The sequence below is a fragment of the Harpegnathos saltator genome, unplaced genomic scaffold (genome assembly GCF_003227715.2).
Source record: "Harpegnathos saltator strain DR-91 unplaced genomic scaffold, Hsal_v8.6 scaffold283, whole genome shotgun sequence".
In the NCBI taxonomy this organism is placed as follows: Eukaryota; Metazoa; Arthropoda; class Insecta; order Hymenoptera; family Formicidae; genus Harpegnathos; species Harpegnathos saltator.
In genome coordinates this window covers 126,148-144,081 of record NW_020230076.1, presented here as the reverse complement: position 1 = coordinate 144,081, position 17,934 = coordinate 126,148, and the positions used below count along the sequence as shown (strand labels likewise).

General features: G+C 36.7%; 2 protein-coding genes across 4 annotated transcripts; one reads left to right on the top strand and one right to left on the bottom strand.

Moving 5' to 3' along the window:
- The first annotated feature begins 551 nt into the window (after positions 1–551).
- LOC105189219 (NK-tumor recognition protein) lies at positions 552–7,598 on the top strand. 3 transcript variants are annotated; one of them, XM_019844233.2, is made up of 14 exons: positions 552–1,124; positions 1,301–1,430; positions 2,369–2,475; positions 2,564–2,678; positions 2,924–3,017; positions 3,098–3,322; positions 3,424–3,701; positions 3,785–4,001; positions 4,088–4,829; positions 5,421–5,855; positions 6,170–6,292; positions 6,715–6,903; positions 7,055–7,197; positions 7,398–7,598. In XM_019844233.2, the coding sequence occupies exons 1-14, from the start codon at positions 1,027–1,029 to the stop codon at positions 7,502–7,504; spliced, it is 3,003 nt and encodes a 1,000-aa protein (XP_019699792.1). In that variant the 5' UTR covers positions 552–1,026; the 3' UTR covers positions 7,505–7,598. The 3 variants fall into 3 exon arrangements, with proteins under 3 accessions (XP_019699792.1, XP_019699791.1, XP_011149474.1); XM_019844232.2 differs by having other exon boundaries at positions 3,101–3,322; positions 6,712–6,903; positions 7,398–7,597; XM_011151172.2 differs by having other exon boundaries at positions 6,712–6,903; positions 7,398–7,597.
- A 120-nt stretch (positions 7,599–7,718) lies between these two features.
- Positions 7,719–14,407, bottom strand: LOC112588747 (uncharacterized). The gene is made up of 9 exons (XM_025299519.1): positions 13,870–14,407; positions 13,562–13,720; positions 13,261–13,474; positions 12,922–13,140; positions 11,471–11,667; positions 11,046–11,271; positions 10,570–10,731; positions 9,541–9,685; positions 7,719–8,256 (listed from the first exon to the last, which is right to left on the bottom strand). Exons 1-8 carry the CDS (start codon positions 14,056–14,058, stop codon positions 9,543–9,545), a joined length of 1,509 nt encoding a protein of 502 aa, XP_025155304.1. The 5' UTR covers positions 14,059–14,407; the 3' UTR covers positions 7,719–8,256; positions 9,541–9,542.
- Between the last annotated feature and the right edge of the window lie 3,527 nt (positions 14,408–17,934).

Genomic DNA, 17,934 nt, shown 5'->3' with positions numbered 1-17,934 from the left:
CACACGTGCATAATGCAATTTACACGTTCTACACGGCGGACAGTGAATTACACGCGGAGAATTCGTGTTCGGATGCATTACACGATATATACGATATGAATGACTCAGTGCCGATAACGGGAAGAGTCGCGAGAAATGCGTCGATCGCATGTGCGTTTCCAGCGCTGGTCTCACCGTTTAAACATTTGCGTGCCGTCGCATGTCAGTGCCTCGCGCCGGTATTTAGACGACCGGTGCGATATCGGCATATCGAATTACAGCGGCATAACGTTATTTACATCGTGATTTTTGTCTAAACATATGGGCAGCCGAGAGTTAGTCGACTATTCGCTCCTAAAAGGTTCGTGTTTATAACGCGTCCCCCAACGTGTCCCCCATGAGTCACGCGCCAATAACATGTATACAGCTGATCTCTTTAATATTTCTTTGCATCGGCACGAAAGGGTGACGAAGGCGTTAACGGTCGAAGTTGTCATTACCGTCACCGACTTTCAAAGACATGAGGCGTCGATTTCAATATAAATAAGCTCCAGCATGCCGGCTTCTTTCTTTCTCTCTTTCCCTTTGTCTCAGTCTGTTTCTTTCCTTCGCGCTGCAGCTTTCGCTTTCGCGGTCAACTAGCTACATATCGTGCGAAAGCGCGCGCTACACCCTCACACACACACGCGCGCACGCACACATACACATTTATATTTATATCCGTGTGTAGCCCATGCATACGCAGCGCTCTCTCCCATGTATCCGCATCGTGAAAGAATCCGTGAGACAGTGAGCCGTAGATCGCGTATCCGGAAACAATCTTTTTAATAAATGTAGTGAAGTTTCGGTTACGGTATCGTGTATTGTTGCGTGTAACAGCGTATTGTCGCGACGGATTGACAGTTTTATGGTGAATAACGGTATATCGCGAGCCGGTTGCCGCTCTAGTTGAGCAGCTGGTCTGGTCTCAACAGGAGCGCGCGACACTATTGTCTGTGCATCCAATTGACGAAATGCGTCAATAGTGCAACGTGGATATACATTTGTATGATGCACGATACATGCATTTTCTCCGATCGATATGCGGCACGTGCATGCCTAAGGACGAAGCGCGCTTTCGCATGTAATGTCTACGTCAACAACGAGTGAGTGTCAGACTTCAAGCCGTACACGTGCGTTCCCGCACCACGCTCTCTCGCCGCTCCGAACATAACCTAAAACGAGAACGCGTAACCCTGTAATAATCGCGTGAACGGGTCAAACCGGCCGCTTGTGTCCACTGTCAATCGACTTATTTCTTATTATATTGATTTCATCACAGCTCGATAGAAATATCTCGACCTGAATTGATTGATTTCGAGAAACTACTGATGGAGGCACAACGTAAATATCCTGACGAGAACATTCCTGATTACTGCCAAAATATCTTCAAGTCACCACCAAGCCCGAAGGTAATGTTTCATAGCTGTAGAATAAATTATGCTTTCCTCATAATATTTTTTAGATAATATATGATGCATAATATATCTATAATGTATAATATTAAGCAAATTAAATAATTTGATTTATATACATCTGCTCTCTTTTGAAAACATTATACCTTCACACATATTGCGAATGTATTGTCTGTTGAAATGAATGCCTCTCTTAAAACATTCCAAAATATTAATATCAAAATTTACTTTAATAAGTTAATATTAGTAGTTTTCATTTTTAACTGTCTGTAATAAGCAAAAGTCTTATAATAAGCAAAATATTGGATAAAAGTCTAGTTGCACGAAACATTAAAAGATAAAGTTTATATTTTAAAATATATGCAAGTACATATATATGTATAATTCGTAGGTATTCATGTATTTTTTCTTGTATTATGCAACACAAAATTTAATTTAAGTTTTCTTCCAAATTCTATCATATATTATCGATTTTATAAAAATAGTTTTAAGTAGTTTTAGCATAAAAGTAGTTAATTTTGTGATTTTCTTTGATATATATATATGTATATGTATATGTGTATATATATTTAATATACTTAAATTTATATTGATATTTATATATCTTAATATAATTTCAATAAAAGATGTTTATTTTTGTAACAAATATTTATTAAGAACTTAAAAATCAATAACTTATATAATTCATAAGTATTGAAATAGATACAACCATACAGAAAGAGAATAATTATCTCTTATATATAAATATTATATAAATATAAAATGAAAGTATATAAAAAATAAACAAGTTTTAAAGAATTATGTATAAAATATATATATATATTTTAATTTATATGATATCAATAAGATATATAATATATATATACTGAAAGCATATTATAGAAAATAAAAATTAGGAAATACATGTTTGCATCGTAAACTTTGTATATTTATAGAAATCAGCACACAGTGAGATGTTTGAGTCAGAAATTATGTCAATGTTTTTACAATGTAATGAATTTGATCACCTGAAATTGGACGAATGGCATGAAATGATAGAAAAGTAAGTATTTAATCTTGCTGAATGATACTCATTCATATATTGATTGATTGATATTAAACACTAATGCATTGTATTCTATTTGATTTAGGACACAAAATTTTACTCGCGACAAAGCAAAATGTTTGAAATCATCAGAAGTAGTAGAACGTGAGACAATACTCCATAAGTATGAAGGAGAAGAGACTATGGGACTTCGCCTAGAGGTTAGAAATCTTATTTTTATTATTGATTAAGTTATCTTCAATGTATAAGAATAGATTTGTTTGAAATTATGCAAAATAAAAATGTTGACTTTGATTACATAAATATGATAGAAACATCAGTAATCAATAATAAAGATATCAATTTCAATATCAATAATAAAAACATCACTGTTCTGTTTAAATGTTTATATGTTTTTATAAAACTTTTTGTACAAAACTTATTACAAAAAGTATCTATATTCTAGGATATTTTCCCAGAATTGGGAACTATATATACAAATGATTTACAAGACATATCCATTATGCCCATAAGACCACAAGAAGAAATGGAGAAAATTGGTTTGTATCACTAATTATTTTCCTAATTTTACTTTTAATATTGTCAGCATTTATATAAAATAAGTATCTCTTCTTTTTAGTAGTTCAAGTTAAAAAGAATCTTGAAGTGGAAGAGAAAAAAATGAATCCTATTGATCAGCCTACAACATCTCACAAAGCATGCAAGTCCTTCAAGAAAAGTGTAGGCACTAAGAAGATCAGTGCAGGAAGAAGGAAGAAAGTAGTAGAAAAAAATCTTACAAGCACTAAACTTGAAGGACAAAAACAGAGTGTAGATGTTGACACTATGGCAAATAGAACAATAGGTATAAGTCAATCTTGTTCAAATACAGTTATATTAGAGTATGATTTTCAACTATGTAAAGATTTTAAGTTCTAATTGAGATGTCTTTATTTTCTATTATAGGAGAAGATATAAAAAGTATAGAAGCAGTTGATTTATCGAGCTTATTGGAACAATTTGAAAATATTGTACAATCGCAAAATTTACCAAAATCGCACGATAAATCAACTGTTAAAAATACTCTTCCACAACACGCTCAACCGGCTAAGAGACCACGAGGCAGACCTCCGAAACAACGGAACTGCCAAGAAACCATGCATAAGGAATCCACTGTGCCCATTATGGATCAGCACAAAGTCATCCAGGATCCGTCACAGAAGAAACCCACAGATATGGCAAAGGTAATTACCGCGATAACTTAACTATTATTACAAAAAGAAACTTAACATTGCTTCTTCTTTTTGCTCATTTTATTTAATTTTAGGTCCAAGAAACTAGAAGAACTACCTCAACTGCAACCACCATACCAAACACCAAACAATCCGAAAGCCATAGCCAAAATACCAATAGTCAAATAAAGGATGTTCAACATGTACCACGCCCCAGTCATAGCGATAGTTTAACAGTGGAAGGTAGTTCTTCGATAAACTTGGAACATAATTATTGCATGGTTTCTACCGGCAAAAATCCTGTTAGCAATGGTAGATATTATATATGAATAAACAGATTAATTATTGGTAACTATTGTTTTTCTAATCTTATATTGTATTATATTATATTCTTACAGATACACCAAAAACACATCAAAATAACATACAATCTGCTGCTGCTGTAATAAGCTGTGACAAACAAAGGAGAGAAAGCGACGTAATGTCGACTAAAATCACCGAGATGAAGCAGATACCAACAACTTCTGCTTCATGGAACAACCAGACACAGGACAACACCAATTTGATAAACACATCGAAAAATAGCACCAGTTCAACTCCTACTCGTTATGAAATGAAAATCCAGTCTGTACTCGCACGAAACATCCTCAAGTCACGACAAAAGGGTAACGTAGTTAACGCAAATGTCAGGTTATCACCAATGGTCTCGGTATTGAAAAAACCGAATACACAAAATTTGATACCATCCAGCAATATAAAAGAAAATATAATAGTTAATACTGATGACATTAAAAATACCGTTCAACAAAGTACAGATTTAGATAAACCGAAAAAGAAATTAAATTTAGAAGAATATCGTAAAAAACGAGAACGTATAGATAGCAAAAGCGGTAATTCTTCAATAAAGAGAAAATTGGTGTATCTGTACAATGCGTGTACTACGACAGAACCCTTTTTCGACAAGGGTGAGATGATTTGGTCTAAAAACGAAATCGAAGAAGCTGTAAAGTCTATATCAGATTTTACAGAGACCAAGTCAACCACCTGCGATGTTGCAGTACAGACATACGAAACGATTTTCGAATTTGCTGGGTGCTCGACTGCTGAGAAAAAGGAGGAAACAGAGACGACCAATAAAAGGTAAAATTTAGATTTCAAAATTTATTATCAATTTATTTTGTTTACGCGTGTAAAAAAACATTAGTTGGCACGAGTTAATAATTTCTTTATCAAGCTCATTGCTCTAAAAAATGTTTTGAGACCTTTTAGCTTTGAATTTTAGTAATGAATAGTGCAACATATAATTAAATAAGTATTTCAAACTATTGGTTAAAGAATTATATAAATATGTTTTTCTGACATGAGATACTTTCTCGTGTTTTTTATTTTTATATTCTTATCAGTGTATAATTTCACATTATAATATCTGATAACTATCTAAATACACTTTGCATAACACTCTATCATCCATATCAAAATATGGAACATAAAGTTCCTTGAGAATTTTAACATCTCATAATTGTAATCATTTTAGAATAATATTATAACGATGCACACAGCATTTTATAGTTTAGTAAAAAATTATAGTTTAGTAAAAAAAAATATAAGTAACACTATAAATATTTTATCATTTGAGTAATAAAATTCGCTAGTAACCAGTAGAACTCTTATTAGCCTTTTCTTCCTCTTACAATTAAATTTGTCTTTAAAATTATTCAATTATAAAACTAGTGGTTCGAGTCGGTCGAGATCCAACAGAAGCACGAGTAGGAGCACAACCACAAACAACAATAGTAACAGCAGCAGCAGCAGTACTAGCAGCAGCCATAGCAGCAATAGCAGAAGCAGGACGAGGCATAGGGACAGTAGCAGCAGAGATAGGAGCAAGAAGATGAAAGTTGAACGAAGTAGGAACAGAGATCGAAGCAGAAGCCGAAACTCGAGCACCAGTAAAAGTAGGAGCAGAAGCGAAAGCGAAAGCGGTAGAAGCCGAAGCCGAAGCAGAAGTTCACATAGACGACACAGATCACATCGGAGAAGTCGTCGACACAGTCACGATAGCTCGAGTTCACGGTCTTCTACATCTAACACCAGATCTAGGAGACGATCACGTTCCAATTCGTATCACTCAAAGTCTTCCTCGCGATACTACTCTCGCCGCTCAAGGTATGTAACAAAAAAGTTATGTAATTATATATATAATTGGTCGATAATTGTTCACATTTGTAATATCTTCAAAGTTAGAAATTTAGAGAAAATTTTACTTGCAGAAAATTTATCTATAAAAAATTTTAGTCAAAATACATTTAGTCAAGATACATTAGAAGAAAGAACTATAATGAAAGGCATGAACTACTTTCATAATATAATAAACACAAGAGCTTTAACTCAATCTACTTCCACAAATAATTCAATATTAGAATAAGTACAAAATAAATGCAAACAGAAATATTCAAACTTCTATAACAAAACTATCTTAGGTCCCCTGCCTCGAATTATGGAAACAGCAGGTGGTCATGCAGTAGGAACAGTAGTGATCGGGAACGCTATTACGATAGAAGAAATAGGTATCCCAACAGTCGACAAGAGCAACATTTGAGAAGGTAAAAAGTTATTTTAAAATACAAATAACGATGTAAAGTTTTACGGATATATAAATGACAATATATATATTGAGACTAAATTAATAAATATTTGAATTAATAAGAGAATATTTTCATAAATAAAAAGAAGTCTTAAATTAGCTAAAATTTGTCTTTTTGAAATGTCAGTGTATGCATCTTGATAATAGCTTTCCTTCCCAATTCTGTTTGATTGTTTCGAACATGTATAATAATATAATAACATTAACAGCAAATATAAATAATATTAAAACAATTGTATTAACACTATTAATATTTTCACACTGGCAAAATACCATCGTGAAAATGACATACATTACATATAATAATACATATTCGAATAAACATAGGGCATATTGAGATATCTCTCTAATAATATACTTTTATCATTTCTTTTACAGCAGATCACCTCCACATTACTATCGCAAACATTATAACGACAGATCCCGTAGGGAATGGCAACAACAAGTGGAGGAAAGAAAAGTGGTGTACGTGGGAGGCATCGAAAATGGAACCACAAAAGCAGACCTACGCCAACGGTTTAGGTCGTTTGGAACTATTAAGGAAATTAGTCTCCATTTTCGTACGCAAGCGTAAGTATTTTTCTCCGTTTTGCAGTGAGCAACATATTTTTTTCACCTTGAACTCCTAAAATAATGTCCCTAATATTGCATCTATTGTGTTCATTTATTATTTGCCCGCACATATATAACAAAGATATATGATGTGCATTTTGTGTTACAGTATCAGTTTCGGCTTTGTAACGTTCGAGGACAAAAACGACGCGTACAGAGCCGTAGAACATGGGAACGATGGCCAGTCTCCCAAGTACCACTTATCCTTCGGTGGCCGTAGGGCGTTTTGCCAAGTGAACTATGCAGATCTTGGTAAAAATTAATTCTATTGATTAATTACATTTATATATGCGCACGTTCATTTATACAAATTTAACGCATAAGTTTATTCTAAACATATAATCTCAATCATGTTCAGTTATCATAAATAACGTTGAATACGCAGATAAAAAAGACATTTTTCTAATATTGCTGAATTTGTACTAATTATACTTTTAATTTCTGTTTTACAGACGGCGCTGCGAATAGTTCACACGGCAGCTGCCCGAACTCACCGACGGATCAGAGCAGCTTCGATGATCTGCTGCAGGAGGCGATGAGTCTCCGAAAATTAGTTTGACAATTGTATTGTCTAACTAATTTAAATTTTATTTAAATAAATATATTGTAAATTTTTATGTAAATATAAATTAATATACAAAGAGAAACATGATGTATACATTCCCTTTATATACCAATAAATATAGAAATTAACATTAGCAATAAGTTCGAAAGTTATACTACTAAAACAACCGTTAAATATTTCTAAAAAATTTCATGATTGTATTGCGAGTGATTCTTAGCTTGATCTTTTTTTCTTATTTCTGATACGAGATTTCACAATTACGTTAATTTTTCTTTAAAACATTTTTTCTTGGTGCCACAGATTCAATATTGATGTATTATAAACTTTAAATTTTACTTTTGTTAATCCTTTCTGTTATTTTATTCTTTTTTAAATCACCAAGTTCTCAGGAAATTTGAAAATGGTTCCGTATGTCTACAGCGTCGCAACTTAACTTGGTCGTTGTAAAATCTGATAAAAACTTTTCAAATCTTTATCGGTACGTCATTTCATCTCAATCTTGTCTAAAAGACTATCATAGCACACGCATTATAAAGACGATGGTTGTTATCTACTTGGTTATGCTATTTGGTAAGATTTATTTTGATTTATTTTGTCGTGTTGTACGTAGAGCTCTTTCGTCATGACTTTAAAATGTCTTGACCGAGATTAAATGTTTATATCATGAGAGAAGTGTTTGTAAAATATTTGAAACGTTTGGAACTTTTCGTATGTTGTATCTCTGTATGTTTGTGTAACGAATATCGCTGCAACAAATAATCGTTGAAAATCAGTTCGTTTTGCATATTAGTTAAAAATATAAATTATACAATTAGGAACAATAATGCCTTCTGCTGCTTAATCCATACCAAGCTTAATCTGTGAAGATAAAAGACATAAAGCAAAAGGAATTGCTATTTCTAATTGTATTTTATTACATAAATCACTTTTCGTTGCTCATATATATTCCATATTTTTAGTGTAAAAATATCTCCATGGGATCTATATTAGCATTTATATTTTAAATGAAATCCACTATCATTATTAAACCGACATTTTTAAACCGTTAATTATCAATTTCGAATTGTAACAAAGCACGTATTTTGAAACGTAATAGTTTTATGATATAATATAAAAGTTTTTTGCATACACAATTCCTTTATGAGCAAATAAAACATATACAAGCGAAAGCATGTAAATGATATCGTTATCCTGCATTGTAAACTTAAAATTGTTTACGAAGCAATTTACAAAATTACTATTACTGTTTGCGTCAAAATGAAGCTTTTTGAAAGCATCAAATTCGTTCGCCGATCGGCAAATAAATTAAAAATTATATTTGACATATCAATTTATTGCACAGTATGTATTTATCTGTCATATATACTTGTTGACGCAGGATATCCAATTAATTAATAAAAAAGGAAATTGCTACACATTGGAAATATTAGATTAATTGAGAATAAAATCATCATGTATTTTATAGCTCAAGCATGAAATCATAATAACATCTTTCCCTAATATTGCAATTATCATTTCTTTTTTCGATATGTATTCATTCATTTTAATAAGTACGCGCGCAAGTTCTTTGCAATCAATTTTCGGAAGCTAAATTTAATTTATTCATATATATGTTAGGTAGGAGAAATCATATAAGCGTCACTAATTTATACAGACGCGTTGTTGCTAACTCCAAAAAAAGTAGAAAAATTGGATATTACGAAATCGTGACACAACTAAGAAAAAAGTATGGAAATACATCAAAAATGCAAGATAGAATTTCTTTGTGAAATATTTCGTTCTGAAAAGAGCCGTTCTTAAAAGTATTCAATAATATGTATGCGTGTATGAGACACAACACACACACATACACACACACAATAATAACTTTACAAGGAAATATCTTCGAACATAACATATTATTAAAAGCAAAAATGCCATTACTGTGAAAATGAGCAGAAAAGTTTCCTATTCTACAGGCCAATGTTATCTTGTTTAATTATATCCTCCCTATAATATAGTAGAGGGTCAAAAGACTAATGATGACTTGCCTTTATGATTGTATACAGTTAATGGTGTACGTCCGAAGTTCTTTACCAATCAGAGATGTCAAAGTCATCGTTGTTTCATATAAAGAAGGAGTCATTGGCGAGATATGTATGGAGATTGGAACTTGCACGTTGGGCCTCCTTACGTCTAGACGTACATACAAATTTTATATATAACAGTTATACAAACACTTAAATATATATAAATATAAATAAATAAATAAATACAATTATTTATTTATTTTATGTACTTATAGCACGTAAATGTAAGACTATATTACCTTATGCTAATTTTCACATTTTTATAAGAAGAATTTGCAGTAAGAAACATTTGTAAAAAGAAAGACTTTTATAAGAAGAATGTTAATATGATCGTGCATGAAATTTATGCTAGCCATTTTCTCGCGTTGAAATAATAAAGCTGTTATCTACTAATTTTATAATTATTACTTTTATTATTAATTTATATTAATTTATATTATTAATTTTATAATAATTACGCTCTCTTTACACACACGTTTAACACACAAACTAGTTACAACAGCAATTGAAACGACGAATGATTGCGAAGAATTTCCATATCTACGCGAATTTATAAGATCGTCTTATGTTTATATGCCGATTAAATTAAATAGAGATAAACGGGCTTCTTCGACTATCAAAATAGAAACCGTGTCTAACTTTATATACACATAAGGAATGATTTCTCCAGTATACGTTTACTAAGCGTGTCTTACTCAATTGTATATATATATATTGTATATACTGTCCCGAAATTCGGAAATATCTATTTCGAATATCTGTCATCAGAACGATAATTTTAAATGATTCTCTTCATTTGTCACTATAAAATGTTACTATAAAATTCTTGCAAAGAACTTTTAATCATACGAAAATGAGCTTTTTCCTAAGGATATTTCCTCATTTTCAAAAACAATAAAGATGATTATACGAGATTATTCTTTTAAATGCCTCACATTGCGTTTGATGTAAAAGACAAACGATGCGGTAATTCATATAAATATTACTGACCTTGTATAGTGAAATATTCCGGTGCGATAAGAGGACTCGCTTTGTCGGAAATTGCTATTTTATACGTGACCGCGCTATCAAAAATATGAGCAAATTCTAAAGCCGCGGAATCAGTATCGTCTCTCATTAGCCATCGTATTAAACGCAGTCCGATGTGCGTATCTGAAAGCAATAGTAAGTCTGTAAATACAAACAATTTTTAGCGCAATTTTTAGCGCTCAAGATACAATCCAAAAAGAATTAGACGAGCAGCTTCGTGTTGCTCGCTGCAATTTTGCAGAGACAAGTATATTTTATATTCAAACCGAAATCTCATACGGAGCTTCTAATGTAATGAGAAGAAGAAACGGAGCAAAGACAGAACAGCCCAGCCATTTTCTTAAATTTTGTTTCTCTTTGTGCGATTTTATGTACGTAAGTTCAATAGGAAGACACATTTTAGTACTAAGAGATTTCCGTGTAATACAACGCAACACCTAAATATTTGGACCAGAAAATACGCTCTCTTGAATCAAGGCTTTTCTGAAACATTTCGGCCACGCATCTCCAGAGTTGCACGTTGCGCGATGGCACGGGTACACTGAAATTGAATGGACAGGTATCTTTTGCGCCACCTCGCTGATCCGGGCAAACGCACTCTTCCCGAGCCGACCACTCGATGACAATATGGTCGTTAACCGACGCTTGCCAAGTCGAGTTTATCTGTGACACAGTTGACAAATAGAAAATAATTTATCCTATTTACGCAATACATCCATGATAAAATATCTATTTACGGAATAGAAACGCAAATGTAAAATAATATCCATTTCTACAGCGCGACATTTCAATCACGTTGACGGTGCGTGTCTTGCAAATATCATGAAACAGCAGCTGTTATTTATATTTGTGAGACACCTACTTGAATAATAAAGTCACCGGTCTTCGCCTGGAAGATCAACCAAAACTTCCGCTGTTTAGGCGCAATGCACCCTATGCTGATCGATAAACGTGCTTCCGATTCACCCTCAACAACGACTATCGACTTTTGGTTTAGGAAGAGTCTCCTCGGTATTTTTCTAGCGCGCAGATTGCTCCACCGTGTCATTTGTAAACTAGCTAAAAGCGCGTAGTTTTGTCATGACTGTATCACCATGATGTGCATCGCTTTGGCCAATTACCAGCGAGAACATCATTCACAGAACGAACGAATCATAAAGGAACCTCCGCAAAAAGGGTCGATTTTTTACCCGTTTTTCGGTTCTCGATTTTGGAATCGAATTTTATGCCAAAAGATGGTCCATGATGAGATATTAATTACAGAAGTTTTACGTTGAGCATACGATTGGTTTCAAAGATGTAGAGGGTTAAAGTGGTCACTACCTACTAAGAAAGTATGACACTAATAACGCTTTATCGCACGAATTTTTGCAAAATTCGGTATCTATAGGTTCTTCGAGTTGTCGATTATGAATCTGATGTCAGATTTTAAAAATTCAAGATGGCACATGCAACATGGCGGACGCACATGGTGAAATAATCATTTACTTTTATTGGAACTGTTATGTTGTGATTTTTTTGGCTAGCTGATTGCGAATTTTCTATTAGATTTTCGAAAGTAATTTTTCAACGACAATTTTTGAGTGGAAGAAGTATTTTTATTATCTTTTCATAAAAAAGATATCAAATTCAAACTGATACGTTACATGACGCATAAAGGATAAGGTGATAGTTTTATTTTTATTTAGTTTAGTATTTGTTATATTTAGAAGCTTATCTTGCCTTCATTGCTGGATAACTTTTTTGATTTTTCCTTCACTGGCTGGATAACATTTTTATCTTACCTTCATTGGCTGGATAACTTTTTCATCTTGCCTATACTGAATGTAAATCTGACAGAAAATTTGCAATCAGCTAGCCGAAAAAACCACAACATAACAGTTCTAACAAAAGTAAATAATTGTTTCACTATTTGTGTCCGCTATATTACATCCGCCATCTTGAATTTTTTAAATCTGACACCGAATTCGTAATAAGCGTAACTCAAAGAACCCATAGATACTGAATTTCGCAAAAATTCGTGCGATGAAACGTTATTAGTGTCAAACTTCCTTAGTAGGTAGTAGGTAGTGACCACTTGGACCCTCTATATCTCTGAAACCAATCGTATGCTCAATGTAAAACTTTTTTGTGAATGTCTTATCGTATGACCTATCATTTCGCATAAAATTTAATTTAAAAATCGGGGACTGAAAAGCGGGCACTTTTTGCGGAGGTTCTTTGTCCAGCTTCGAGAGATCGATCGTGCGAGGTGAATCACCTCTGAAAATATTCAATAGCAATGCCACGCCGCAGAAAGCGTTATTATCTTACACGGATGATTCGGCCGTTCGTCCGCCATCCATATATCGTATTCTGCCGCGTTTCGATAAGGCACTTTAATTCTCAAACTAGTCTCGACGACTTCGTACAATTTGCTGCGTACAGTGTACTCGTTCATGACTCCGATGTTGTTGATCTGACCCTCCAAGACAATGCATTGATTGCCGCCGAAGTACGGCCCGATGGCGCGTCCGCAAAACAACAAGTACGCTGTCGACAGCGAAAACATCAATTTAGACGAAAAGTCTCACGTAGCTACGCTGAAGCCACATCAAACACGTTAGAGTCCCAGACTTTTCTTTTCCCGAAGGCGATTGTTCCAAACTTTACCTCTACACTTTCTCATCTTCTTGGCGTGAAACTGTATCTGCACTTGTCCATTGTCGTGCATATTCAAACGCAGGACCGACATGGGATTTAGGACGCTGAAGAAGCGATCGGTGTTGTTGACGAATGATAATAAGTAACTTACAGCGTTGTCTGTCGGATTCGAAACGCTTATTTGCTTGTTCGCAGTTTGGGACAACGGGCAGCTCAGCTTGATCTATTTTTATCAAAGTAAAAAAAGTTGAACTACGATTATTATCTATTACACACCGAGATGTAATCAGACGGCGAATCTTGTACGAACCTTGGCGTTGGGCATGTACGTCGGTAAAGTTTGGAAGAGATGGGCCAGCAGTATCAGCATCTGAACTCGATTTGGCTGGACCAGTTGCATCGGTGCGATGATAAAGCCGAGCCGTATCTGTCGCCAAGCGGCGACCAAGCAAATCGCGTTGTGCAGCGTCTGCGTGGAAGACAGTTTGATGAAATGTAAGTAGAGAGAGAGAGAGAGAGAGAGAGAGAGAGAGAGAGAGAGAGAGAGAGAGAGAGAGAGAGAGAGAGAGAGTCACACAGACGAGGAAAGAGAGTCTCGCACGAGTCTCGTTTGATTACCTCCTCGCTGTTTCTCGGACGGACGTACAAGTTGCCAAAGCGCTCGTGAACGAGAAAGGGACAGTAGGTCGCGGTGAGGGCGATCAACGCCAGACTGTCCGACAAATCGCAGTGGAAGTCCCGAATCGGCTGGGGCCCGGTCACGTCCAGCTTCCCTCGCGGATTCAAGCTTACGCGACGATCGGTCATCCAATCTCGCTCGCGTTGCTGCTCGTAATGGTATTGCAGCCAAGCCAGCAGAAAGCTCTCCTCCGGGCACCGGCCAGCGGAAGCGGGTCTCTTACTCGGCGAATTCGCGACACTTCGTATGGATCTCTCGTGTAATTCGGACCGCTTCGGCAAGCTGGAGAAGACGCATCCGTCAAAATACCTGATGAACGAGTCATTCGCGGAGCACTCGTGTACTGGTTACGGTGCAAACCTCAGTGCAGAAGACACGATCGATTCCTTATGCACCGCGGACTCTCTCGGGAGATGCATCGTGAAGAACGGCAACGTCCGGTATTCGCGCTCGTGTATGCCAACGAGCACGAAGCACTTGTAAGTTTGCAAAACTACATCCAGCCAGCATTGCCTGTTTCGCGAGTCGAATGACTGCCGCGACAGTAGTTCGCGTTGCATGTGGCTCGCGTTGTCGTCAAGTTTCCTTTTATGTGCCTGTAATAAGGTCGACTGTGCATCTTCGTGAGACGGTGCACCCGTCGAAATGATTACCCGCCGTAATAAATTAGCCAGTGATAAACGATTGTTGCTCGAGTAAGTTTATTACTCACACACGAGTACTGAAATTTCTCATGCAAGTATTAAAATTATCAAGTAACACTAATTAATCACTGGTTAATTTATTACGACCGGTAATAAAAATAGCTGATAGCTGAGCGAACAAAGTTTAAGTTTGAGATAAAGATCTATACGCTTTGTAGTTATAAGCTTATAATTTACAACCCACATCATTCTGCGCGACGTCAGCATCGATCAGGTAATCGTCGTAATTTAAAAGAAATCGCGCCGAGATGTGAGCTAAGTGCGCTCCATGAGACAGAAGAAAGTCGAGCATCTTATCGTACAATCGCAGAACATAACCGACTCTCTCGGCGTCATCTTCCGGTAACGACTGTCGCGAGCTTAAACACGAACACAGACACGCGGTTAATGCACGTCGAAAATTAATGCGTCGAGGTCGACGAGTACGGCGACACGTTACAGTTCTCCCAAATAATTGCGGATCTTCGATCCTACGAGCGACTCGAGCACATCAATAAACGACGGTATGGTCGCTTTATCTCTCCTCTTGGGATTTCGCACGTTTGATTTCCTCCTCACGGAGTAATTTGAGAAAGCTGCGGTAATACCGACGGGAATGCTCAGGTAAAACTGGAATCTCAAGGGTCCTGAATACATCCATTCTTCCATAGTTATCGTTATTTCGTGTGTGTATTTTTCGCGAACACTAGCGAGGTGAAACGTGAGGACAATTTGTAAAACAAGTAATTGTGTATTTTTTCTAATGGCATTTGCGGACAGATTAATAAAGATTAATTAAGACGAGAGACGTGATATCTAAGTTCTCTCTTGTGTAAAATATATAACTGCACCGATCCTTGCACTATATAATTTATTATAATAATTTATAATAATTATAATAATAATTATAATAATTTATTATAATAATTTAATTTACTTTGAGGGCTTTTTGTTAATTTATGTCGCATATAATTTTCTGTCTATCTGTACTTTTATTGTATTATGCATTCTTCATAACACTCACCTGTCCCGATCGTCAGGAAAATAATCCAGATGCGATGTCGCGAGATGTCCGCGAGTCTTCTCTTCGAAATCGATGGAAGACGCGAAATCCCTCTCGCGAAATAGCATTTTCTGCTCGTTATCCACCGTCGTCTCTTTCTTGCCCGCTTGCACGTTTCTATTAGCCATCTCGTCGTTAATGCTCTTCGTTTCTCCATTTTGAGACGGGAGAAATTTCGAGTTTATAAGTTTCCCAAGAGAGCTTCTGCTCGGGCGAGCTTGATCAATCTCACCCATTCCACTATTCGACGGTGTAACAGAATAAGCGGAGACACGTTTCTCCAAATGCTCAGTTGTCGCGTACGTATCGTCGAAAGGGAACGACCTCATTTGGTAGGCGTATATCGTTAACAAATTATTATCCGCCGCCGCGTGCACCGTTAAAAAGCACACGCTGCTTGCATCGTCGTCCCGAAGCTCAAACGTCGAACGAAGGGATACCGGTTGATCGCTCCTGAACGTCACTACTCCTTCGAGCACCACGTACCTATTTGCGACATGAATCAAAAAGCAACATATATTTTAAACATTTTCTTGCCCGATAAACAAGTCTAAGAACCAACCACGTCGTCGTAATTATTCATAGATGGAATAATTTCGTGCTCGGCCGGAAGCTCGTCTAAATCGGTCCCAATAAAAGACACTAGTATTGTTTGCAGTTCATCGGAACTGTCAAGTTGAAGAGAACTGATTCGAAGGAAAATTTGGACTTACGAGTGAGGAGGAACGGTACTGCCACTCGGAAAATCGACGCGCACTAGGCCGTCCTTGTAGTCGCCGCTGCATCGCGACGTCGACGAAGAGCGCACACCTATCGAAGTCGAGTTATCGAAGTGGCCCGCTCGGATCGCAAACCCTCTCTCTATCGTCATGCCCAAAGGAACAGGCGTGAGATACACCTCCGTCGGCTCTACGTCGATCGTGCTGGCGGGGAACTCGCCGTCGAGACGTAATTTATTGAATACGCCGCTGTCGAGCTCGCCGTGGACGTGTATCGGTGCCTCGACGCTGAAGCTGCCGCGTTTCCTCGGCTTGAACTCGAGGACGAAGTAGACGCAATCGCCGGGATATAAGGTGCACTCGATAGAATCGGACGTTCTTCTGACCTCCGCGCCGCGAGACCACTCGATGCCGAATGGACAATCGAATTGGCTGAATTCCTCAATATTTAACAGCAGCACCGTTCGCCTCGGCATTACCCGATTCGCTATACATAATTCTTCGGACAGCTACGGCGGAGAGAGAACGCAGGAGTAAGTGCTAAACTTATCGATGTAATGGGATACATCCCCCGACTGACGCGAAGTGCGAAATCTTCAATGTTGCCGGGGCGAGAGTACCGTGTCCATCGGTGTCCACCTCTCGACCAGAGACAAAGTCGAATAAAAAACTCGATTAAAGCATCAAATCCGTGATTTCTCACGCAGCAACGCGGACACGCGAGAGGATTGAAACCCATCCCTTATCTCGTCGGAGTAGAAACGCTCGGAGCCTTGCCTCATTGGTCGCGACGTTGAATTGAAACAACAGTTTGCTGAAGGAGACGACGCGGGCGGCAACGGTGCAATCGACGGTGACCGTGGCTAGCTTATCGGGCAACGGTGTTGCGATGATGAAGTCTGGCAGATTTGCGTAACGAATTTCGCGCGATTTCATGTATTCCGATGGCCTGACGCTCCTGACGTTCAACATCGATACTGGCCCCAGCAACTTGTTCACCACCATCGGCAGGTAGAAAGAGTAACTGGCCAGGTCGACCGGTTGAAAGTGCAAATAGAGACTCTGGCATTCTCCCGGGGCAATGATTATGCTCTCTGTACCTGCACATTTATCAAAATGCAATTAAAACTAATATTAATAAATAAAACTAAATTAATAAATAAAAACGTAATAAATAAATAAAAAAATAAAAACGTAATAAATAAATAAATAAATAAATAAATAAATAAATAAATAAATAAATAAATAAATAAATAAATAAATAAATAAATAAAAACGTGAGCCTCCATCGAGAGATGTCGATTCAACTTCGTTCATGAGAGGCTTTCTCTCTCCCTCTCTTCACTCCTTACTTACCCACGTCCGAGTTTTTACTGTTCGCCGACCGGGAGACGCGAAATTCGGGATACCCCTTTAAGAAAAATTGTACTCCTAATATTGTTGTCCCGACATTCGCGGCTGTGATCCGGTGTGTCTGACAGGCGTCGGCACTGACGCGTTTCATTTCTATCCGCTCCGGCAGGACTCTCAGTCGCGGGA

Bases quoted from the DNA above. Each gene is read 5' to 3' on its own strand.
- LOC112588747 (XM_025299519.1), bottom strand. From the start codon at position 14,058: ATGACCGATCGTCGCGTAAGCTTGAATCCGCGAGGGAAGCTGGACGTG. The intron at 13,141-13,260 runs GTAAAGTTTGGA...CGCTGTCGACAG, and splicing joins GAAGATGAGAAAGTGTAGAG to CGTACTTGTTGTTTTGCGGA. The intron at 10,732-11,045 runs GTGTTGCGTTGT...TATTGCTTTCAG, and splicing joins TTTCTGGTCCAAATATTTAG to ATACGCACATCGGACTGCGT.
- LOC105189219 (XM_011151172.2), top strand. From the start codon at position 1,027: ATGATGCACGATACATGCATTTTCTCCGATCGATATGCGGCACGTGCA. The intron at 2,679-2,923 runs GTTAGAAATCTT...TCTATATTCTAG, and splicing joins CTATGGGACTTCGCCTAGAG to GATATTTTCCCAGAATTGGG. The intron at 5,856-6,169 runs GTATGTAACAAA...AAACTATCTTAG, and splicing joins TACTACTCTCGCCGCTCAAG to GTCCCCTGCCTCGAATTATG.